Source organism: Erpetoichthys calabaricus, chromosome 14 (genome assembly GCF_900747795.2).
Source record: "Erpetoichthys calabaricus chromosome 14, fErpCal1.3, whole genome shotgun sequence".
Taxonomy (NCBI): domain Eukaryota; kingdom Metazoa; phylum Chordata; class Cladistia; order Polypteriformes; family Polypteridae; genus Erpetoichthys; species Erpetoichthys calabaricus.
In genome coordinates, this window is record NC_041407.2 from 4,802,057 (window position 1) to 4,827,167 (window position 25,111).

The following is a 25,111-nucleotide window of genomic DNA, read 5'->3' on the forward strand; positions in this document are numbered from 1 at the left end:
AAGAGAACGCCTTTTTTGGTTTTTATGTTGGAGCAACGATGGTTCTTTAGTTTGGTTTTGTGATGAATAACCAAATATCTTATGTGAAGGATACTCCCGTATTTGCAATTTCTCTTTAAAGGTCCATGTGGATGGTAGGAGACTTTCTGTGGAAGTAGACGAAGTGGAAGATCTCTGTTTACTTGAGTGAGCATTCAATTTTTTGTTGTAATTAAACAGCTAGTGGCATGATGTGATGCAACAATATCTTTCATGACTGAGGGTCAAAGTGGTTTCATTTTTTTTTTCAGCTAATGATTCCTATAGGGATCCCCTGATATTGTGATAAAAATCATAACCTAAAGAATCCATTGAGAGAAAATGTTATTTTCTCTCAATGTTATTTGGTCTTATCTAAGTGCGCCCCTCTGGTATGAGCTCAAAGAGTTTGCTAGTGAGTCAGACAGTTCTCTAAATTTAACAAAATGGCTCAGTCTCAGTTGGCATTTCAAAACCTTTACAAATATATACACTTTTTAAGAAGCAACAAATGATCTTTATATTCAGTTAAGCATACTTCAGTAGGACTTTTACGGATATTACGTAAGTCAAATATTTATTACTTTTTATTACTTTACAGAGAGGTGTGTGAGAGTGCCGTGCTTCTCAATTTGAAGAAGAGGTTCCACAGGGACTGCATTTATGTAAGCGATAGAATGTATTTCCAATTTCCAAAATGCACAATGTACAAATTTAAAAATCTCACAAGATTACTCTTAAAATACTGTCTGGCACAGAAGCCAAAGTTACTATAATGGTGCTCGTTTGTATGTGATGTTTCTCCTAAATGTCGCTGTTTTCTTTGAACATTTGTTAGGTTGTTATGTGGTGCGTTATTAAATGTAACTGTACCTATAAGGGGGTACAAAGAGTAAAATCCACAGATGTATCTATCAGGATTAGTCTACTTCCATTTATTTCCTTTGCTTTTAGACCTATATTGGGAATCTTCTGCTTTCTGTGAACCCTTTCAAGAAGCTGGGTATTTACACGGATGAAATCAGAGAAATCTATCAGGGACAGATGCTCTCTCTTAATCCCCCGTGAGTACTGCTATGTGTAACTCTCTTACAGAAATGCTTTCATGGACTGAAATACTGTGTATTATATAATGTGAATATATTATAGAATTTTACTAAATCCTATTTATCAATATTCACGCATACATGTTCTTGTATTTCTTATTTGCGTTACATACAGTCATGGCCGAAATTATCAGCACCCCTGGAATTTTCCCAGAAAATGCGCCATTTCTCCCAGAAAATTATTGCAATTACAAATGTTTTTGTATATACATGTTTATTTCCTTTATGTGCAACACAAAAAAACATTGAAAAAAAGCCAAATCTGACATCATGTCACACAGAACTCCAAAAATGGACTGGACAAAATTATTGGCATCCTTTCAAAATTGTGGGTAAATCGTTTTATTTCAAGCATATGATGCTCGTTTGAACTCACCTGTGGCAAGAAACAGGTGCTGGCAATATAGCAATCACACCTGAAGCCAGTTAAAATGGAGAAAAGTTGACTCAACCTTTCTGTTGTGTGTTGGAGTGTGCCACACTAAGCATGGAGAACAGAAAGAAGAACAGAGAATTGTCTGAGGACTTGAGAACAAAAATTGTGGAAAAATATCAACAATCTCAAGGCTACAAGTCCATCTCCAGAGATCTTCATGTTCCTTTGTCCACTGTGCACAACATAATCAAGAAGTTCACAACACATGGCACTGTAGCTAATCTCCCTGGACGTGGATGGAAGAGAAAAATTGATAAAAGACTGCAACGAAGGATAGTCCGAATGGTGGATAAACAACCCCAATCAACTTCAAAACATATTCAAGCTGTTGTGAGGGATGGCCGGCCAGATATTCTGGTCCACACCTCTAGGCCAGATGGAGCCCTCCCAGCAGCATGGAAGTTCCCCAAATCCCAGCAGGGCATTATGGACATTGTAGTTTTTATAAACAACCCTGCTGGATACCATGGGGACCACCAGGAGCCACAGTAGGGAGGCTTAGAGTGCGATGAGCCCTATAACCCGGAAGTGCGTCATGATCACATGACCGGAAGGAACAACAAAGTTATGTATGTTGATATCTTTTCATAGTCCCACCCCTTGCACATCCATCCATTATCCAACCTGCTATATCCTAACTACAGGGTCACGGGGGGTCTGCTGGAGCCAATCCCAGCCAACACAGGGCGCAAGGCAGGAAACAAACCCCGGGCAGGGCGCCAGCCCACTGCAGGGCACACACACCAAGCACACACTAGGGACAATTTAGAATAGCCAATGCACCTAACCTGCATGTCTTTGGACTGTGGGAGGAAACCCACGCAGACACGGGGAGAACATGCAGACTCCACGCAGGAAGGACCCGGGAAGTGAACCCAGGTCTCCTACCCCTTGAACAGTCATTCAGATGTTAATGTCATAATATTATAGGACATGATGTAATAATTGTAATATTAATCTTTCTTTCATTCTTTGGATGATGTTGTCTATAAATGAAGTTATACGTATAAAATTGATCTACCTAGCTATGCAAAATGCCACAAAAAAAGTAGTTGCCAGGTACAAATGTGCATTATTATTTTTCATAGTGAATATCATAAGATTGTCAAGCAAAATAAACTCTGAATAAACAAATAACACAGAACAGTGACTTTACATGCATTATGGAGTGATGCACAGTGTCCAATTTGAGAGAATGTATGTCTGCGTATTTTCAGATGTTGTCCAAGCTACTTTGTAACTTCACAGCAAATTTCATATTTTGCTCATGGAGAGCAAGTCTTTTTTGTATTTGAACATTTATAGTCTTCTACTGTGGTTTTGTGATGTCTGAGTTGCCAAGAAATCCCTTTAACTCTTTCATTCCCTTTCATACCGTTGGTATCATCAACTTTGTTTCTGGAGTATTTTTGGGTCTGTCTTTAGAATGTGTGCTTCACTGTAATATAGGAAAGGTACGACTGCCTTAAAAATTCCATCCCAGAGATTTTTACCATGACCCATTATTGTGTATATGTATGCATATAATATTTATTTTGTGAATGTACACACATATATATAATAACACTTTTTTTTTTTTTTTTTTAGGCATATCTTTGCTATAGCTGATACAGTATACTGTCAGTCCCAGACTTCTGATCAGCAGATGTGTATTATAATCAGGTAAGTTTATTGAAATGAACTGAAAATATAAACTGGGTGTCTGTTTTAATAGTACTCCAAGTGTTTGTTTGAGTTTTCTCTGAGTATTTGTTTTCTCCCACATCCCAACGACATGCCCATTAGGCTGGTGAATGACTCTGAATTACCCTAAAGAGAGCGAATGTGTGTTAACGAATACATTAATCAAGAACTGGACTGGCATCTTATCCAGAGTTTATCCATCCATCCATTATCCAACCCACTATATCCTAACTACAGGGTCACAGGGGACTGCTGGAGCCAATCCCAGCCAGCACAGAGCACAAGGCAGGAACCAATCCCGGGCAGGGCGCCAACCCACCGCAGTCCAGAGTTTGTTCTTCTCTTTATGTGTTTCACCAGTGTGTTTGACGTCTTTTTCACTTTTGGCTACAAACCTGTTTTTTGGTTATTCATCAGAAAAGAGATGTAAAAATTTGGAATTATTTCACAACTGTCCTTGACAAGCCAAACAAAGCAGTTCCTACAATTCTGTGTTATACACACCCAGAAGAGCAATATTTCTATGAGTCAATGGCTTAGCTCCTTTTTCCTTTACCTCTATTGAGTACCTGTCATTTTTCTGCTGCCTAACTTGTGTGCATGCAACGTTTCTATATGTTTCAGCCTTTTTACATCTGTCCTGTAATAAGTAAAGCATAAGAGTGTTAAATAATTCTTTTCCCTATTTAGTTTTTGTCATTAACTAAGACCAGAGCCTTGCTGTTTGATAAAAGAATAATTGAAGAGCAAGGTGTCATGTACATCACATGAGAAAGCTGAAAGAAAGTCAACAATGTGCTGTTTATAGGATGAATGGCCAATGCATGACTTACTCCAGGGGTCCTCAATCACGGTCCTGGAGGGCCGCAGTGGCTGCAGGTTTTTGTTCCAACCCAATTGCTTAATGAGAAGCCCTTATTGCTCAAGTAACACTTCTGCTTCACTTTGTCTCGTTCATTAAGATTTTGAACCCTTATCACTTATTTTAGTCTTAAACAGCTCTGATCTTAGTTTTTTTTTTTTATTGCCCCTAATTACCAATAACATGCAAATGACAAAATGAGCAGCATTTCTCCATTTAGCTTAGCTACCATTTACACCTACCTGTGTGTATTTATCAGGCACTATTGGGTTTAATTAAATACTTGGAAAGAAAGTGAAGAGAAAAAAAGTGAAGGACTGAGAATAACTCGTCTGTTTTAGACATTTGGATGATATATTCTTAGAAAAGGGAAGAAAATCCAGGATATGAGAATGAGCTGACATAGCAGAGTTAAAGCACAAACAAGCCATGAAATTAAATTATTGGCAAGAATTGCTTTCTGATTACGCAACCGGGTAAGAACAAAAACCTGCAGCCACTGCGGCCCCCCAGGACTCGGATTGAGGACCCTTGACTTAAGGAAACCTCTTACCCAATATTTAATGCACAGTGGAACAAACACGACCGTAATTTGTTCCAAAACTCTGGTCGCAACCCGAACTAATTGCCCCCATAAAATTGTATGTAAATACAATTAATCGGTTCCAGACCGTACAAACTGTATGTAAATATATTTTTTTAAAGATTTTTAAGCACAAAAATAGTTAATTATACCATAGAATGCACAGTGCAATAGTAAACTACATGTAAAAACATTGAATAACACTGAGAAAACCTTGAACAACAGAGAAAACTAACATTGCAAGAGTTCACGCTACAGCCTTACGAACCACTTGCTGTAAACACTTTTTTTTTAATGAGTTTTAAGCACAGGGAAAAAAATGAAAATTTGAAAAATCCTTAATTTATACAAAAACTAACCATAAACAACCAAGAAAACTAACCTTGCATGAGGTTAATAATTTCTTTCTTTAATTCAATTTCAATTTTCTTCAAACCTTTCTTCTCACCAACACTACCAATCTTCACTTGCTTAGAGGCCATAGTTAATTGCAAAAGCACATGAAATAGAGCACAGAGTTCACAGCGAATCAGCACGCACGTCTGACCGAGAACAATGTACAGGGAGAGACTGAACACGTGCGGAAATCATTGGCGCGTACGAACTGGAAGGGAAACTGGCTGGCTGCCAGTGTTTTTGTTTGCCACCTGAGTGTGTGGTCGTTAATGGATGCAAAAGTTTGGCAAATTCTTTGATCGTAACCCAATTTGTACGTGTTTTCCGAAACGTTCGTAACCAGAGGTTTTACTGTATGGAAACTGCAAAGAGCTGCTATTGCTACAGAGCCAATGTGAGACATAAATTACTACCTGAAGAAATGCCAGTTTTGATCCTGTGCTCATGATGCCAGTCTCAGTAGACTACAGCAGCCACAATGAATCACTGATCAAATTTTGATTTGCAAAGTTTTCACTGCAAATGCAGCTTGAAATTATTAACATAGATAAGCGCCTTTGTGTATATTATATTGCTTTTGTGTTTTATTGTACCAATACAACTAGAATGGAAAGACTGCAACATGTATAAGGTTTAATTCAGTATAGCTGGAAAATTGGAATATATAGCTAAAGACAAATCTAGGGCATACATTAGAATGCTATAATGTTAACAAATAATAATTTTGTGAATTTCCCCTTAGATAGATAGATTTATTAATCCTATCTATCTATCTATCTATCTATCTATCTATCTATCTATCTATCTATCTATCTATCTATCTATCTATCTAATCCTGCCTACTATACCAAATTCTATCTATCTATCTGTCTATCTATCTAATGCAGTAAGCTACAGTGTCCACTTGCGAGGTCTCCAATGTGTCAGTGATTAACGTTTCCTCAGTAATGTTTCAGGAATACACATGGTACAATATGACTGGCTTAGCTTAAGTGTTCTGAACATAATTAAGTAATGGTGAGGGAAACTGTTTATGAAAATTCCAGCTGTGGTGTGCACTGCTCCTTAATGTTCCCTATCATTGCTCAGATTATGGTAAAAATAATAAACTTTGCCTGCATTTTTCTTTAGTGGGCAAAGTGGCTCCGGCAAGACTGAGGCAGCCAAAATGATTATACAGTATGTAAGCAAAATTTATCAAGAGCAAGATGTCATTCACCAGGTCAGTCAATGCAGTGGTAACTGCATTTATTTTATTTAATAATTCAAATAATTCTATTTTTCAGGTGTATAGCATTATAAAAAATAAATATGTAATGAAAATGCACACTTTTTAAATACAATATGAATGAATCTGATGAACAAGTGCCATGTTAGAAGTAAATATTTGTTATGACATTCTTTTTTTTAATATTTTTATTTTATTAATTTTCATTGTAATCATTCCATACAAACAGATCAATTTATAACCCAACAAATTTGAAGACTAATCAAAACCCACCCCTGAGAAGGAGAGCTTAGCTAAAGGAAAATTGCTTAAGGCTTTTTAATAAGGCAACATTAAACAAAAGAAAGGGAGAAGTAAATATCTATATAAATAAGAGATGGAGAAGGGAGTTAAATGCGATAATAGTTATTTCTCTTATTCTAAAATAATATTGATTAAATCCTGCCATGTTTTGAAAAAATTTTGTACAGATCCTCTAACTGAAAATTTGATATTTTCCAATTTCAAATAATATAAAACATCGGTTTCCCACTGACTTATAAGAGGAGAATTAGAATTCTTCCAATTTAACAAAATAAGTCTGCGTGCCAAAAGTGTAGTGAATGCAATCACCGTTTGCTTGTCCTTCTCCAATTCAAGTCCATCTGGAAGAACACCGAACACAGCTGTTAATGGGTTAGGAGGGATGGTGACCCCAAGACTGTCTGAAAGGCACTTAAAAATTTTTGTCTAAAATGATGTTAGTTTGGTGCAGGCCCAAAACATGTGACCCAGTGAGGCAGGAGCTTGGTTGCAGCGCTCGCAGGTTGGATCCTGCCCTGGAAACATTTTGGACAGTTTTAAGCGAGACAGATGAGCTCGATATATAATTTTTAGTTGAATAATTCTATGCTTTGCGCATATAGAACTCGAGTGAATTCTCTGCTTTGCTACCATCCACTCCTTTTCTGATATATTGATTAAGAGATCTTCTTCCCAATGTCCTCTTGGATCTTTGAAAGGTAGGGACTCTAATAAGATTTTATATATTGCGGAAATAGTGTTTGTTTCCTCGAAATTGAGCAGTGTTTTTTCCAGCATTGTTGAGGGTGCGAGGTGGGGGAAATCGGGCAATTTCTGTTTAACAAAATTTCTAATTTGAAGATAGTAAAAGAAATGTGTAGCTGGGAGGTTGAATTTTGAACGTAATTGTTCAAAAGATGTAAATATGTTGTCTATATAAAGATCTCTGAGCATTTTAATCGTAAAAACTTTTCCAGGTATTAAAAACTGGATATACTTGCGAAGGTTGAAAGAGGTGGTTCTCTTGCAGAGGTGCCACTGATAAATGATTTTCCATCTTAAAATGCTTTCTAATTTGGTTCCATATTCTGAGTGAGTAAAGCACAATTGGGTTATTAGTATATTTGCGATAACTTTCATTTATTGGAGAGCAGAGCAGGGAATATAAAGAAGTGCTACAGGATTTTACTTCTATTGCAGACCAAGCCTGTGTGTGTTCATTTATTTGTGTCCAGGTTTTTATGGCTTGTATGTTTGCTGCCCAGTAATAAAACTGAAAATTAGGTAAAGCCATGCCACCTTCTGCCTGAGGTCTTTGTAGGGTCGCTCTTCGGATACGTGGGTGTTTGGAGTTCCAAATGAATGAGGTTATTGTTGAATCTAACTATTTAAAAAACAATTTATTGATATATATTGGAATGTTTTGAAATAAAAAGAGAAGTTTAGGAAGGATATTCATCTTAACAATGTTAATTCTTCCGGCTAGAGTGAGATGAAGGGTTGGCCATCTATGCAAGTCTTGCTTAATTTTTTCCATACAGACGCCAAAATTTTGTTGATAAAGAGCTTTATGTTTACTTGTGATATTTACCCCATGGTATTTAAACTGATCTGCTATGGTAAATATTTGTTATGACATTCTATAATCTAAAAAAGCCTTTTGAGAATTATTGAAATATGTCATACCTAGGGTACAAAAATACACATTTATTATTTTATCATGCATAAACATTTTCAAAATTCCAACTAACATGCATACTGAAGGTTTTTTTTTTTTTGTTAAATAAATGTACCACAATACTTTGTTTACTTTTTAAAAACATATTCTGTGTTTATTCCTTCAGCCCACTGAAATTTTTTCCATTCTTGAGAGTTTTGGAAATGCCAAGACAATCCTAAATGACAATTCTAGCCGCTTTGGGAAATATCTGCACATTCATATATTGAAGTAAGTAATCTGAAGCACGTTAATACTGTATGTATGCATTGTGAGAGCCTGTCTGTGTTACTGGGGGTAGTATTGGTTGCCCAAGGGAAAAAATACAGGGTGGGCCACGGAAAACTAGCCCGCCTCCAGCAATAGTATGACAAGATGAGTGAGCAAGTGGATTGTTTTTCTTCACTTACCCACAAGTTACAACAGATGCTGAAAGTGGTCCCGGTTCACGTCTATGCACCTTTGGGCACATCGGAGCACGCTGGCTGACACTGCTTGTAGCTTTTCAACAGTGATGCTGTGGATAGTGTTTGTGATGTTTTAATTGGAGTTCAACCAGGGTAAGTGGATTGTTGGCATACACTTTATGCTTTAAATTTCCCCACAAATAAAAATCGCATGTGGACAAGCCCAGGGAACGTGGCGGCCATAACCCCTTGCTCACAGTTTGATTCTCTGTAAACCAGTTCATGAACCCGTGCCAGTGAGTCGCGTAAGGTTTGGCATGTTGCCCCATCTTGTTGGAAAAAGCAGTACATTCTTTCTTCTGGTGTTAGTTGGTCGTAAAATTGTTCAAAGATGTCCAAGTAAACCGTGGTATTCACAGTTGATTCAAAGAAAATTGGGCCCACTATTCGTGTTCCTGACACCGTGCACCAAATGCCAATTTTCTGGTCATGAAGTGGCTATAGCCTCCTCCAAAGGGCGTGGCACCAGTATTGGAGGTGGGCTACTTTTCCATGGCCCACCCTGTATCATTTGGAAAATAAGAAGAAAAAGCTACATATTAATTTGTATCACACAGGTCAAATGGAATAAATACTGAAAGTAGTGTGGGCAGCTATTTCTACAATGATGACATCTTAATTCCGTAATTTGTAATGAAGTTGTAAGCAGCAATTTCATTACTTACAGAAAATAAAGCCATTGGCTCTACTCAGATGAACATATGGGGAAAGCACATAATAGGCCTACCTTAGGCAGCAAAGCCAGAGATGACCTGGCAGGCAGGTAGGCAGTGTGGCACCCAGTGATTTACATCATCTTCTTCTTTCGGCTGCTCCCATTAGGGGTTGCCACAGCAGATCATCTTCTTCCATATCGTTCCGTCCTCGTCATCTTGTTCTGTCACACCCATCACCTACATGTCCTCTCTCACCACATCCATAAACCTTCACTTAGGCCTTCCTCTTTTCCTCTTCCCTGGCAGCTCTATCCTTAGCACCCTTCTCCCAATATACCCCTCATCTCTCCTCTGCACATGTCCAAACCAACGCAATCTCGCCTCTCTGACTTTGTCTCCCAACTGTCCCACCTGAGCTGACCCTCTAATGTTCACATTTCTAATCCTGTCCATCCTCGTCACACCCAGTGCAAATCTTAGCATCTTTAACTCTGCCACCTCCAGCTCTCTCTCCTGTTTTCTGGGCAGTGCCACTGTCTCCAGCCCATATAACATAGCTGGTCTCACTACTGTCCTGTAGACCTGCTAGGCAGTAAAAGTTACGGGTTCAGTCTCCACCACTGGCTTTGTGACTCCGAGTAAATCATGTCATCTGCCAGCTCATATTTATTATTATAATGTGTAAATATAATGAGAATCTAAAATGCCTGGGCATGATGTTTTTATACTGAAAGGTATTTATAAATTCACAATTTTCCAGTTTTAATTTATACCCTAAGTGTACCATGTAACCAATCAATTCAGTTATTGTGTTGTTTCTGTAAAGTGCAATGGAGTGGCGTTAACTACAAAAACCTGGTACATTACATTTAAAGCCCAGAAGACTCTCCACATTTACAAATACGTTTTCTCAAACCATAATCCATATGAGGGTCGCAAGGAAACCAAGCCTATCGATTTCCAAATATAACTTTTAAGACATAAAAAATAGCATGAAATGTATAGTTAGAAAGGCCCACCCTGTAGTTCCAGGTTTCTGATCCAAGAACCTGGTGTTGGGAATTTAACAGATTTGGCTTCCTGTTTCAGGCCATAATGCTTGTGTCAGGGTTGGTGACCAATGTGCCTAGGTCCTAAAAAGTGACTGTATCTGAAATAAATGGCTGTAAACTCGCCTGTGTTTTATTTTCTCCAGAAATGCTGTTAACTGGAGTGTTCGGTTCCTTCTGTGACCACATCAAAATCCATCCATCCATCCATCCATCCTCTTCCGCTTATCCGAGATCGGGTCGCGGGGGCAGCAGCTTGAGCAGAGATGTCCAGACTTCCCTCTCCCTGGCCACTTCTTCTAGCTCTGCCGGGGGAATCCCGAGGCGTTCCCAGGCCAGCCAGGAGACATAGTCCCTTTAACGTGTCCTGGGTCTTCCCTGGGGCCTCCTCCCGGTTAGCCGTGCCCAGAACACCTCATCAGGGAGGCATCCAGGAGCCACCTCATCTGACTCCTCTCGATGCGGAGGAGCAGCGGCTCCTGGATGACTGAGCTTCTCACCCTATCTTTAAGGGGGTGAGAATCAAAATTATAATGTTAATGGATTTCATATTATCATGACCGTTAATGGTAATCAATTTGAAATTGAAGTTTAATTGTGCATTTCATATAGGCTGAATATTGTTCTGTGTAAAACATACTAGGATGAACTATAAATTTGAGCACCTTCTTTGAGCCTGCACTCTGCGAAGAGCACCACAGAAAATAAGATGAACTACTGTAATTAATATCCTATTATACAGCCCATAAAAATAACCCCAATAATAAATCATGATAATAAATCATGTAATTAATCCAGGAAGCCTATGATCTAAGTTTCTATATTGTTATGTTTTTCTCTTTATAGTGGTGTTTTGGTGGGATCATCACTGTCACAGTATCTTCTAGAGAAGTCTAGGGTGGTATTCCAGGTAAGTGTATAGGGAAGTCCTATGTGAGATTACAGTAGTCCATTTGGCCTGTATAAGCTGTACCTGACAGCTGCTGATCTCTAAACTGTGATCACAAAACTGAAAGTACAAACGTCTTGAATTGTTTTGTCATGTCTTAAACTGTCATTCAGTGTTAGAGCAAAAGTAACTTTTATATATAATCATGAATTGACCAGTATCCTAACTGGAATGCTGCAGGACAGAATGGGAGTTGTGATTTTGCTTCCATACGGCTGCCCTGTTGAGTTCCATGAGGACTACCAGGGGGAAGTTCTTTCCTCTGTTCCAGGGTAGTTCCATCTGACCTGGAAGTGCATCCCAGAGATAATGGTTTTGACACCAGAAGTAGGATTAAAAGGGAGCCCTCCACTTTGTCCAGGTGTGGAAGAAGAGCAAAGCTTGTCTGGGAGGAGTGAAGGATGAAACGACAAGAAAAAGAAAAGAGATTGAGTTGTGGAAGAGACTTGTGATAAGGGACTTTGTGAAATTAAAAATGTATTTCAACCCAGGCCTTGAATGAGGTTTGGAACTCTGTGATGCTCCCCAAGTGATCACAATATCATGTACTATATACAGTATATACTGCTATGTATATTACATAAAAAAGAACAGCATGAGTATACTGAGCTTTTGTCTATCGTCTGTTGTTGTATTTAATGTATGAATGGTAAGAATGTCTTGCAACTGTGTACACATACCAATAAATCTGATTTTGACTTGAACTAAAACTATTAGGGTCCACTGTATCCTAATAACAAGCCCACTTAATAACACATTTACAGAGTCACTATTTAAACATAAGGAGAATAAGTTTGCAAACAAAGGGATTGCAATTAGGTATGTACAATACAGAAGAATTTAAAACTATGAATTAAAAAAGCTAGAATGATAAAACTTAAGCCACAAAATAATCTGACCTCTGCCTCAGCAGACATTTAAAATTTAGACTGATAATCAAATAAGGCCTTCTGGCTTCTGAATAAAGTCTACTTAAGGGGTGGCGAACTCCAGGCCTGAAGGGCCGCAGTGGCTGCAGGTTTTCATTCTCACCCTTTTCCTAATCAGTGACCAGTTTTCACTGCTAATTAACTTTTTCCCCATCACTTTAATAGCCCTGTTAGAAGAGTTCAGCCCTCTGAATTGATTCTTTTCTTCATTAAGCAGAAATGAGATGTGAAACGAGCTTACGGATTACCAGCTAAACTGGGGCTTCAAACTCCAACCACTTTCACTCCAATCACGTTCTTAATGAGAAGCCAATCCTTGCTGTTAATTAAACCCGTTAGTTAATTCCATGGCTTGTTGCTGCTCTCATTCTGCCACAGCAGACATTTCTAAAACTGTTGTTTTTTTGTTCTTTCTAAGAGCACCGTCAAAATGTTTTGGTGACCTGAGAGATAAACCTTACCAAGACCATCACCTCTCTTTAATTTCAAATATTGTGTGAAGGGCACAGGGGAGCTGATCATGTGGTGGCTTGTTTTGTATCTCATTATTGTTTGGCTGCTAATTAAAGAAAAAGAAACAACTATGGAGTCAAGTTAATTAAAAGAAGTAAATCGGCAGCAAAAAACTGGTCACTAATTATGAAGATGGTAAGAATGAAAACCTGCAGCCACTGCGGCACTCGAGGCCTGGAGTTCGCCACCCTTGGTCTACTTCATCCAGACACTTTCTATGATTTTTGTTATTCAGTTCAATGAAAACTTCTAAGTGCAAGCTAAGGAATGTTTTCCACTATTTTTGTAATATTTGTAATTCAATTCAATTCAATTCAATTTTATTTGTCATTTAGCAGAACATCCAAGATGTGCTGCAGAACGAAAATACGATGCACAAGACATTAATAAAAACACATAGTTAAAATCAGCCTACAATAAAATACTAAAATGCTTCATTTAAAAGACGAACGGCAGTAGGAAAAAAACTGTTTTTAAACCTGGTAGTTCTACATTTCAGGCTGCGGTACCTTCTGCTTGAGGGCATGAGGGAAAAGAGTTCACAGGCAGGATAAGTAGGGTCTCTAGAAATCCGCACAGCTCTGGCCAGACAGCGTTGTTTTGCCAAATCTTGTACATTTGGCAACGGGGCTCCAATGATCCTCTCTGCAGCCCTCACCACTTTCCTCAGTGCTTTCCAGTCCGAAGCGCTGCAGCTCTCCTGCCACAGAGAGCTGCTGCTGGTTAGCACGCTCTCTATGGTCCCTCTGTAAAAAGTGGTGAGGACTGACTTACTGAGATGGGCCCTCTTTAGCCTCCGCAGAAAGATCAAGCGCTGGTGAGCTGTCTTGATGACGGAGGAGGTGTGCAGGGACCAGGTGAGGTTGTTTGTCACATTAACTCCCAGGAACTTAGTAGACTGCACAATTTCCACAGCAGTGTTCTTAATGTAGACCGGGATGTGTATCAGCTGTTTCTTCCTGAAGTCGATCACCAGTTCTTTTGTTTTTTCGACATTCAGTATCAGATTGTTTTTATCACACCATTCCACAAATGACTTCACCTCCTCTCTGTAATCCCCTTCCCCGTCACCTCGAATGAGACCCACCACTGTTGTGTCGTCCGCATACTTAATAATTTGGTTTGTGCTGAACTTTGGCACAACAATCGTGGGTCATGAGCGTGAAGAGGAGGGGACTTAGAACACACCCCTGTGGAGAACCTGTGCTCAAGGAGATGGTATCTGATTTATTCTTTCCTACCCATACGTACTGTGGCCAATCCATTAGAAAGTCCAAATTCCAGTTTTGCAGAGGTATGCCCAGTCGCAATGGGCCCAGTTTGCTGATCAAATTCTGAGGGATGATGGTATTAAAAGCCGAACTAAAATCAACAAACAACATGCGGACCATAGCGTCTCTATTCTCCAGATGTTCCAATGAAAAATGGAGTGCAATAGATATGGCATCCTCTGTGGCACGGTTGGAGCGGTAGGCGAATTGGAGTGGGTCAAAAGAGAAGGGTAGAACAGAAGTAATGTGGTCCTTGATCAGCCTCTCGAAACATTTCATCACTATTGATGTTAAGGCTACAGGGCGATAGTCATTCATGGTTGTGACTATGGGTTTTTTCGGAACTGGGATGATTTCTGAGGTTTTAAAGCAAGATGGCACAACATCTTGACACAGAGAGATGTTAAATATATCCGTAAGGACATGTGTCAGCTGCTCCGCACATCCTTTGAGTACACAACCTGGTATCTGGTCTGGTCCCGCAGCTTTCCTTGGATTAATTCTCACATGTACTATGTATACTGCTCTGCATATCTTCAAATTGCCCTGTATCTGCATGCCTCATGATAGTTTTCAGGTGTCCGTTCTCACTTGTTAGTTACAGTACGGTCAGAATATTAATAGTGAACATGCTTTTGAAATAATAACCATGGCAAAACTATAATGCTCCCTCATTACAGGCAAGGGGGGAGAGAAACTTCCACATATTTTATGAAATGCTCACTGGATTGAATGAACAGCAGAAACAAAAGCTCTACCTTCAAGAGGCAGAAACCTATTTCTACCTTAACCAGGTAAGAATGCATATTGATTTGTATTTACCCAATTGTGATTTTTTCGAAATCTTTGTATATTTCCGTCATTGAATGTTATCAGTTATTCTGATAATACAGGAATGTCTACAACATCCTTACTTGCACTTTAATCTCATCAAGGGCTACAAGTCAACATGCATAAAAAACAACACAAGATATTTTTCTTTTTTTTCTGCCTCTGTACATCTTGTGTATTTTTTTAATCCCTTCTCTGTATGAATGATAAGCTATTCAAAATTGCATGTTATGACTTCTCCCAATGTTTAACAACTTTAAAGTTATCAGAACTACTTGAATAAAATATAAGAGCAAATGTGCATAACTGAGGAATTTTTTAAATGTTTCAAGTAACAACTGGTGTTTATGGAGTGTAAGATTGTAATTTAATACCAACACTAAGTATATGCTACCTACAGACACTACGACTGGAGTGACACTGTAATTTTACAACTGTTTACTTTGAACTGCAGTACACATTTGATAAGGGTAGTGAGACCTGTGTTATCACTAGACAAATTCTTAAGTTCTGCATCATTACAAATACATTAAAATTTTATTGTTCTATGCCTTGCCAGCTAGTTAATTATTTTCCATTTTTAGTTTTGCAACAGCAATGCCTCAGGACAACAATGCACCCTGAAGTTGTATCCTGGTATAACTACTTCCTGCTTTAGAAGGAGACTAGTCTTTGGAGGAGTAGGAGAGTATTTCACTTAAATCAAAATAATTCATTTTTGTGCAGAATGTATTTAATAGATAAGCTACTCATTCTTCTAAAGTCACATGTATGTACAGTGCATCTGGAAAGTATTCACAGTGCATCACTTTTTCCACATTTTGTTATGTTACAGCCTTATTCCAAAATGGATTAAATTCATTTTTTTCCTCAGAATTCTACACACAACACCCCATAATGACAACGTGAAAAACGTTTACTTGAGATTTTTGCAAATTTTATTAAAAATAAAAAAATTGAGAAAGCACATGTACATAAGTATTCACAGCCTTTGCCATGAAGCTCAAAATCGAGCTCAGGTGCATCCTGTTTCCCCTGATCATCCTTGAGATGTTTCTGCAGCTTCATTGGAGTCCACCTGTGGTAAATTCAGTTGACTGGACATGATTTGGAAAGGCACACACCTGTCTATATAAGGTCCCACAGTTGACAGTTCATGTCTGAGCACAAACCAAGCATGAAGTCAAAGGAATTGTCTGTAGACCTCCGAGACAGGATTGTCTCAAGGCACAAATCTGGGGAAGGTTACAGAAAAATTTCTGCTGCTTTGAAGGTCCCAATGAGCACAGTGGCCTCCATCATCCATAAGTGGAAGAAGTTCGAAACCACCAGGACTCTTCCTAGAGGTGGCCGGCCATCTAAACTGAGCGATCGGGGGAGAAGGGCCTTAGTCAGAGAGGTGACCAAGAACCTGATGGTCACTCTGTCAGAGCTCCAGAGGTCCTCTTTGGAGAGAGAACCTTCCAGAAGGACAACCATCTCTGCAGCAATCCACCAATCAGGCCTGTATGGTAGAGTGGCCAGACGGAAGCCACTCCTTAGTAAAAGGCACATGGCAGCCCACCTGGAGTTTGCCAAAAGGCACATGAAGGACTCTCAGACCATCCATCCATCCATCCATTTTCCAACCTGCTGAATCCGAACACAGGGTCATGGGGGTCTGCTGGAGCCAGTCCCAGCCAACACAGGGCACCGGGCAGGGTGCCAACTCACTGCAGACTCTCAGACCATGAGAAACAAAATTCTCTGGTCTGATGAGACAAAGATTGAACTCTTTGGTGTGAATGCCAGGCGTCACGTTTGGAGGAAACCTGGCACCATCCCTACAGTGAAGCATGGTGGTGGCAGCATCATGCTGTGGGGATGTTTTTCAGCGGCAGGGACTGGGAGACTAGTCAGGATAAAGGGAAAGATGACTGCAGCAATGTACAGAGACATCCTGGATGAAAACCTGCTCCAGAGCGCTCTTGACCTCAGACTGGGGCGACGGTTCATCTTTCAGCAGGACAACGACCCTAAGCACACAGCCAAGATATCAAAGGAGTGGCTTCAGGACAACTCTGTGAATGTCCTTGAGTGGCCCAGCCAGAGCCCTGACTTGAATCCGATTGAACATCTCTGGAGAGATCTTAAAATGGCTGAGCACCGACGCTTCCCATCCAACCTGATGGAGCTTGAGAGGTGCTGCAAAGAGGAATGGGCCAAACTGGCCAAGGATAAGTGTGCCAAGCTTGTGGCATCATATTCAACAAGACTTGAGGCTGGAATTGCTGCCAAAGGTGCATCGACAAAGTATTGAGCAAAGGCTGTGAATACTTATGGACATGGGATTTCTCAGTTTTTTTATTTTTAATAAATTTGCAAAAACCTCAAGTAAACTTTTTTCACGTTGTCATTATGGGGTGTTGTGTGTAGAATTCTGAGGAAAAAAATGAATTTAATCCATTTTGGAATAAGGCTGTAACATAACAAAATGTGGAAAAAGTGATGCGCTGGGAATACTTTCCGGATGCACTGTATATTATGGTTTACCAGTAACGGCACACTGCTCAATAACGTGCAGTGAAGACACTTGACTTGAGTGTTCCTAGTTTTCCTCCTCTCTCTTTCTCTGTACGTTTATCATTTGTTTGTTCACAGGTTGATGCGCTTGTTGTTTCCTGAGCTGCTCTTCTTTTCTCCGCCCTAGCGGTCCGCTTCTTCTCTTCTTTTGTCGGGAATCATTTTCGTGTTAAAACTGATTAAGTCAGTGTTTGTGTTGCAATTACTTAGTACGTTTTCTTTAATTTTTCATGTAAGGTGGCACTTAAGTCTTCAATTTGCCTCAAGAATGTTTAAAGATATGAAGAGGTAGGAGAAGAGACCGCGAAGGTGTAAGGATGAGAACGGCACCCGTACGCATGCGCCGCACAGCCACTCTCCTGGCCGCTGACGAGAGTTGATTCTACAATAAAATAAAAACAGGAATAACCTTGGAGGTCAATCATCACCCTGAAAGCGGATAATAGACCTCACGTAGTATATGTGTGCCAAATTTCAGGTCAATCGGTTTGCGAGTTACAGGTGATTTAAAATCCTGGACAGACAAAAAAAACAGCTACGGTAGCGTATTATATATAAAGATTCTGTGAGATGGATGCAGTTTTCCTCTTAAACAGTTCAATGGATTATCTTGACATTAAAAAATTATTCCTCTCTTAAATTTTGCATACATTCTAGCTTCTAGGGCCCTTCTCTTTTCCTCTCCATCTCCCCCTATACCTTTCATCTTTTTACTACTTTACCATATTTGTTTTAAAGGTTTTGTTTCAGGTCACAAGATCCGTTAGTTAGTTAATACTGAGCTGTCTCAAAAGTTTAGACATTACTGAAAAATGTAATATTATTAAAATTCTGAATTCCATTTAGAGCTGTGACTGTTCTCAATTTTCTAGAAATTGAAGAAGCACCTTTTCTTAGGCATCTTGTTTATTGTGAAGTTAATCAGATCAAAAGTAGGCCTTCCTTTTAGTTTATTGACTCTATCACAGTTATAGGATAAACATTCTAAAATATCTTGAAACACTGAATGCCTTCTTTGGTCATTCTGATACAGAAGTGCTTGTCTATTAGATAGATAGATAGATAGATACAGTAGATACTTTATTAATCCCAAGGGGAAATTCACATACTCCAGCAGCAGCATACTGTTAAAAAAACAATATTAAATTATAGAGTGATAACAATGCAGGTATAACAGACAATAACTTTATATAATGTTAACGTTTACCCCCCCAGTGGAATTGAAGAGTCGCATAGTGTGGTGGCGGAACGATCTCCTCAGTCTGTCAGTGCAGCAGGACGGTGACAGCAGTCTGTCGCTGAAGCTGCTCTTCTGTCTGGAGATGATCCTGTTCAGTGGATGCGGTGGATTCTCCATAATTGATAGGAGTCTGCTCAGCGCCCGTCGCTCTGCCACGGATGTCAAACTGTCTTGCTTTATACTCTCCTATGGAGGTTTTTCAGACATAAACATGAATTCACATTTCCTTTAATAATGACTGCACATTTATTAATTAAAATTTCCTCATGAGGACAACACCATTACCACCAGTTTATATAAAGCTCTTATACTGCAGCTTGAAGGCAGCTCTTGTCCAGAGTAAGAGAGGACAGCAGATCACTGTACAATGCACGTTAAAATACTTTCTCTAACTAAGATAACTATCAACATTTGGCTACTTCAGTTTCCTTTCATTTACAAAAATAGGTAAAAAAGGCCAAACTCAAGTTTCCTTTTGTTTAACAGTCCAACAAATATTTTCTTGTAGGGCGGAGAGTGTGAGTTGGAGGGCAAAAATGATCAAGAAGATTTTCTAGTGCTACTTAAATGTTTTGAGATCATCAACTTGTCTGAAGATCACTTGAATAGTATCTGGATCATACTGTCTTCAGTCCTACAGCTTGGAAACATCTGCTTTAGTTCTGTTGAGGTACAGTACTCAAGTTGGTAGGACCCATTTATGTATGGGCAGTGTGGGACACCTGCTGCCATTAAATTAAAACATGTTTTAAACTGAACTTACAAAATACTGTTGGCTCACCTGACATAGTTATAAAAACTGAAAAAATGTTTCATTTCCTTGTTGCTATTGATAACAAACAATAGTAGAAACACTGTAAATAAAATACTATAAAATGATTTATGCTTAAGAGTGCGCTATACTGTACATGTATTTAGACGTAACAACATGCTTGTGCTCTGCTCTTAAAAACTGTAATAGTTGGTCTCAGTTATTCCCTGCAGTTTGCACATTGTTTATCTCATGGCATTGCAATAATGTAATACCTACTAGCAAGAGGCAGGCAAGGCATATATACAGTAAAAGGAAATAGTTGTAGGTGCCTGTGTTGGAAGAGCATATAATGATAATTTATATTAACAACACTGCGGTGGGCTGGCGCCCTGCCTGGGGTTTGTTTCCTGCCTTGCGCCCTGTGTTGGCTGGGATTGGCTTCAGCAGACACCCATGACCCTGTGGTTAAGATGTAGCAGGTTGGATAATGGATGGATAGTCTTGGGTTTGTTTAAGTATAATTTTGTAATCAATATTTTGACACTTTAATATTTCTATCCGTTACTAGCGCCATCTATTTGTGAAATCTTGAACTAATCTTCATATGAAAATTTCATTTCTTAATTAACATGGATTAATTGTTCAATTAGTGAAACTGATTATTTATTCATGTATTGTCATCGGAAGTGAGTAAGTGTGCAAAATTTCAAGTCATTTGGACAATAGGAAGTGGGTTAAATATCGATTATAAGATTTGTATCAGACAACAAACAGGTGAAGTTAAAAGAAAGTGTGGTAATAATAAAATGGTTATACGTTAGGGCATTGCACTCACTTAGCTACAGTTTTATTAGCACATATTGGCTATGCATGTGTACAATCATCTGTGAATAATGCTGATAAATGGATAAAAATTGGTTAATTTTTACAGAAATGTGTACTAATAATATTTCTGTCTGTCTTTAAAAGATTTGGGGGAAAACTGATTTTTTAACGTAATCCTTTCACATTGGCAGTGCATGTCTTCTGAAGCAGCAACAATCTTCAGTGATACAGAAGCACGGATTGTGGGAAGCTTGTTGCAGGTCTCAGTGGAGACCCTGAAGAAGGTCATTACATATCGTGTCACGGTGAGAGGATCTGCATCTATGCCTACAAAAGCAATCTAGCCTGTGTCTGCTGAGTGAAAAACTTATTGTTATCCACACCAGAATCCATATTTGCGGATCAAAATCTCTTATTTAAATTTGCCAGTTAGCTGTTAGAAAAAAAATGACCTTTGTGCAGTGCAGGATTTACGTATAAGCTACACAAGCTATAGCTTAGGGTCCCCGCCTTCTTGGGGGCCCTCAAAACAAATTGTCCGAGTGAGCAATTGTCATATATACTTAAATATACTACAGCATTATTTGTCCCAATCAGGCCCGGCCTTAGGCATAGGCAAAGTAGGCGACCGCCTAGGGCCCCGGCGTCCGGGGGGCCCCGGATCGATTCCTTGGTCTAATTTTCACGCATTTCACAGGGCTTCCAGGGGGCCCCTGGACCCCCCTTTCGCCTAGGGCCCCATAATACCTAAGACCGGGCCTGCCTTTGTGACTTACAAGCCTACTAATTTAATGTCTTACATTATATGGAATTTTCATCCATAGACTAAAAATGTCTTGATTGTTTAAATCATATTGATTTTTGTTTTTCACTAGTGATAGAGTTCTCTCATAGATGTGGAGTATGAGCTGAAGGATCTTCTAAGTGGAAATCCATTTTTTTTTTTCTTCAATGAGTTCATAAACAGACATGTATTTTGCTAAAAATCATATAATTAAGTAAGAATGAGAATAAAAGTTTTGCTGTCTGAGTCTATGATAACACTGCATGACTTTTGAGCAAATCAAAGTATGATGGTAGATGTCTTTGATGATAAATGAAACCTTACCCATTTATATGTTTTATATGAGTAACTAGGGCACCCTGCTTACTTCGCTCGCCCACCGCCCCCCGCACTCCCTGCCTATGCTACACGCCAACGACTTTGAGTCTCTGTCACTCGTGTTGTGAAGAGGGGGGATGAACGCACCCCAAGAAGACGGGATCGCTCCTCCGACACCCCCTCTTAAACGGTGATACAATGGGAAATGCGCAGTTTGTTTTTTTTTACCTCCTCTTTGCTCGATCAGCTGCTGCTGCCGTGCTGCATGATCTGCATTTCGTGTGGCGCACTTCTGTCATATCACCTAATTCCATATATTCGATCTCTTTTTGCTTTTATCGTTTCATCAATATCACAATTTTGATTTTGTGTTTGAAATTTCATCGTGACAATGCAACATATAACTGCCCGTAAGTAAATATCATTTCTTTCTCTCTACAAGAAATGTGTCTGACAAATCAGATCACACAATTGAGAAATGATTGAACCATGTGCATGGTTATGTGGGCAGGACTTTTTCAACTCTCTTTGCATAAGCTCTTGTCACGCGGGGCTTCCGGCCCCGGGTGTGGTTACATCACTTGGCATGAAGACTCTTCTCGCAGGACGTGAAAGTGTCTCTCTGAGACAATCGCGTTTCGTCTCCTTTCAAGATTTTTTTTGATGATAGAGAGATAAGAATGGAAATTTAATTCAAATGAGTAATAAAGGTAAACCAAGTCTTTGTAAAAATGCATTTAGCAAAGCTTTATACAATAAGATTTGTACTTATTACATTCAGTATTGTAAGATCACTGATAATATACATCTTACCATCGTTCAGTCAGGCTTTTTACAGAGTATTTATTCCTTACTAAACACAGCTAATGTCCTACAAATTATTCAGTTGTCATTTTATAGCTACTAATATCACAAATAATATCAAAAATAATTCTAATGCAGCTGGAGATTTTATTCTGCCTACTATTTATAAAAAAAAACAAAAAGCAGGAAGACTGTCGCTGAACCTGCAATGCCCTTTTTCTACTTCTCCTAAAACTATGCTGTCTCCACTCTCTCTCCACGTTTTGTTTTCTTTCAAATATACAAATTCTGAAGATTTGATCAAATTTGTGAACAGCCATTGTTTTTAAATAAAAAAGGTTTCTTAAAGCTTCTCTGAGAACCACTAGCTGCTATATGTATTGTGCTATATGTTGTAAAATTACTGTCCAGTATAGCAAAACATATACTTTTACAGCATGAGAAAGTAAATTATCCTAGTTGCAGACTGGAAGTATACAGATAAAAAAACAGGTTGCCAAAAAGAAGTAAAGAATATTATGACTATGAACAGTTTTCTTTTTCTTTCTCTTCAGGAAACATCTTATGACAAAATTTATTGCCCTCTGTCAGTTGAAAGTGCCATAGATGCCAGGTAACTTTAGACTTTTTTAATCACAAATGTTAAATATGATTAAGTTCAAAGAATGTATGACTAACAATTATCCAGATTTAGAATATAAAGCTGATTAAAAATGGGGACAATGGATCTTAGATGTGCTTCCAACAAGACTGACCAGATTATTCAAGTCTATGGAGTATGGGGAAAGTTTTATGACAACATGGGAAATGTTAGAAATGCCCAACTTTTTGGACACCTAGTAGGTGTGCAGATATATTTTTGTTTTTATTTATTGATATGTTGTGGTATCTCGTACATATAAGGGGCTCAAACAATATATTGCATAATAAACACTCTTTGACATCTATCATGTTATCAAATTAATTAAATTATCTTGAGAACCTGGTAAATTTGTCTAGTAGGTTTTCTGTCGGTCATAAGGATGTAAATTTTCATAAAGACCTATGTGTACTTGTTATGTGCTAGCTAACAAATCTGAAGACCATGTTCAATCTGTACCAGTTCATATCTGGCAAAAGCCAGGTGACAATCTCCAGATATGTCCATTCTGTTAAAACTCTACACTGCACTTCCAACAGTCTTCTCAAAAATAGTCTCAATATTTTTAAAACTGTATCTTTAGTAGTTTAAAAACTATTACTGTTTTATTTACTATAAAGAAAAACATAATATTTTCATTGATAGGATATCAAAAGTGTAATAGAACTCTGGGATGATGTTCACCACAGACAGGTGCAATACAAAATAAATGGAGTTTGTTAACTAAATCACTAGGTTGGTGATTCAGATTCACATGTCAGACTCCCTGCCTAAATTTGAGCAAGACACTTTACCTGACAGTGTTTACATTTCAAAAGTGTGGAAATTGTAAAGTGATTTCAGAAATTATTTGTTATGTGAAAACACAATATCAAATTCAAATTTATTGTTATGTGTTCAAAATAAAGTGAAATTGTTAGTACAGTGAAACCACAAATATGAAATATACTGCATTGTTTGGCCCAGTTTTGACTAATTCTCTGGACTGCATAATTCCTGCCATTGGTGATGTGAACCTTGGCGAGTCATTTCACTTGCCAGCGCTTATATTGTTGAGATAATAAAACATTTGTATATATACTACAAGAGTGAAATTTTTGAAAGAAGTGTCACCTAAGTAAATAAATGTAAATATAATGGTTGTGCCATAATTTTGTGTGTCTATATGTTAATATTGGCAGGGATGCAATCACCAAGGCTCTGTACTCCGTGCTCTTTAACTGGTTGATAGACCGCATTAATGAATGGCTGGCTCCTAAAGTGATGGACAGCACTGTGGGGATAGTGGACATCTATGGCTTTGAGGTAAAGAAGTAAACACCCCACATAAAAATTACTACAAACTTTGTGTCCAAAACTCTCCAAAAAAATTAAGTTGGCACTGTCTGAAGATGTACTTGGGAAAAGTTGCAAATAAACAGCCAACCAATACACATGTGTTTAATAATAATAATAATACATTTTATTTATATAGCGCCTTTAACAAGTTTAAAACTTGTTGTTTTCTCCAAAGCTGATGCTGTTTAGGGCCATGAAATATTTTTTTAACTTCTAATTAGCTAGTGCTTATACTGTAAATACACTCCTCTTTCTCTTCATTGATTATATAGCTTTATTTTAATAAAACAATTGAATCTTGGATTGAAACACTTTTTTCTCTGAAAGAGGCACTTTTAGCCAATTTCCCTTTACTACTTTTACCTATTTGTGTTTCAACTCTACTGAGAAAGCTAATTCAGGCTAGTATCACAGCCAGTATTGTCCCACAAATCACTATGTCACTTTATAATTTCACAATGATTTTCCATCCCAAAATAATTTTATCGCAAAACTTTTCCATATCTTTATTTCTCCAAGTGGCTGTTAACTTCGTCAACTGTTGTAGCTATTTAAATATCTGTCAGTCACTATCTCCTTTACATCGTTCTTTGTACTTGCTTACTCTTGAACAGCTTTACTCTATTTGAATTGTTTTTGACAGTACAGCATCTATTTCCATTTTATTGTCCTAGACTGCCCTATCTTTTAATATCAGTTATGTTTAAGACAGTATTATAATTCCTGATTCTCACTTCAAAATCTACTCTTTTAACAGACTCTGAATATACAATGCATACAATGCAATATGTACATTTATATATTCTTGTCTTGTATCCATTTTATATACATACATACATACATACATACATACATACATACAGTGGTACC

The 25,111-nt window shown here is 38.4% G+C and overlaps 1 protein-coding gene across 1 annotated transcript in view; it reads left to right on the forward strand.

The window, feature by feature from the left end:
* The window catches only part of myo15b (myosin XVB), a 137,065-nt gene that overhangs the window by 5,455 nt on the left and 106,499 nt on the right, over positions 1-25,111 (forward strand). Inside the window, 12 exon segments of the mRNA XM_051918932.1 lie at positions 122-186; positions 620-683; positions 973-1,082; positions 3,148-3,222; positions 6,216-6,306; positions 8,439-8,542; positions 11,330-11,393; positions 14,826-14,939; positions 19,287-19,448; positions 20,549-20,662; positions 22,818-22,876; positions 24,085-24,208. Of these exon segments, the coding sequence (XP_051774892.1) occupies positions 122-186; positions 620-683; positions 973-1,082; positions 3,148-3,222; positions 6,216-6,306; positions 8,439-8,542; positions 11,330-11,393; positions 14,826-14,939; positions 19,287-19,448; positions 20,549-20,662; positions 22,818-22,876; positions 24,085-24,208 (1,146 nt within the window).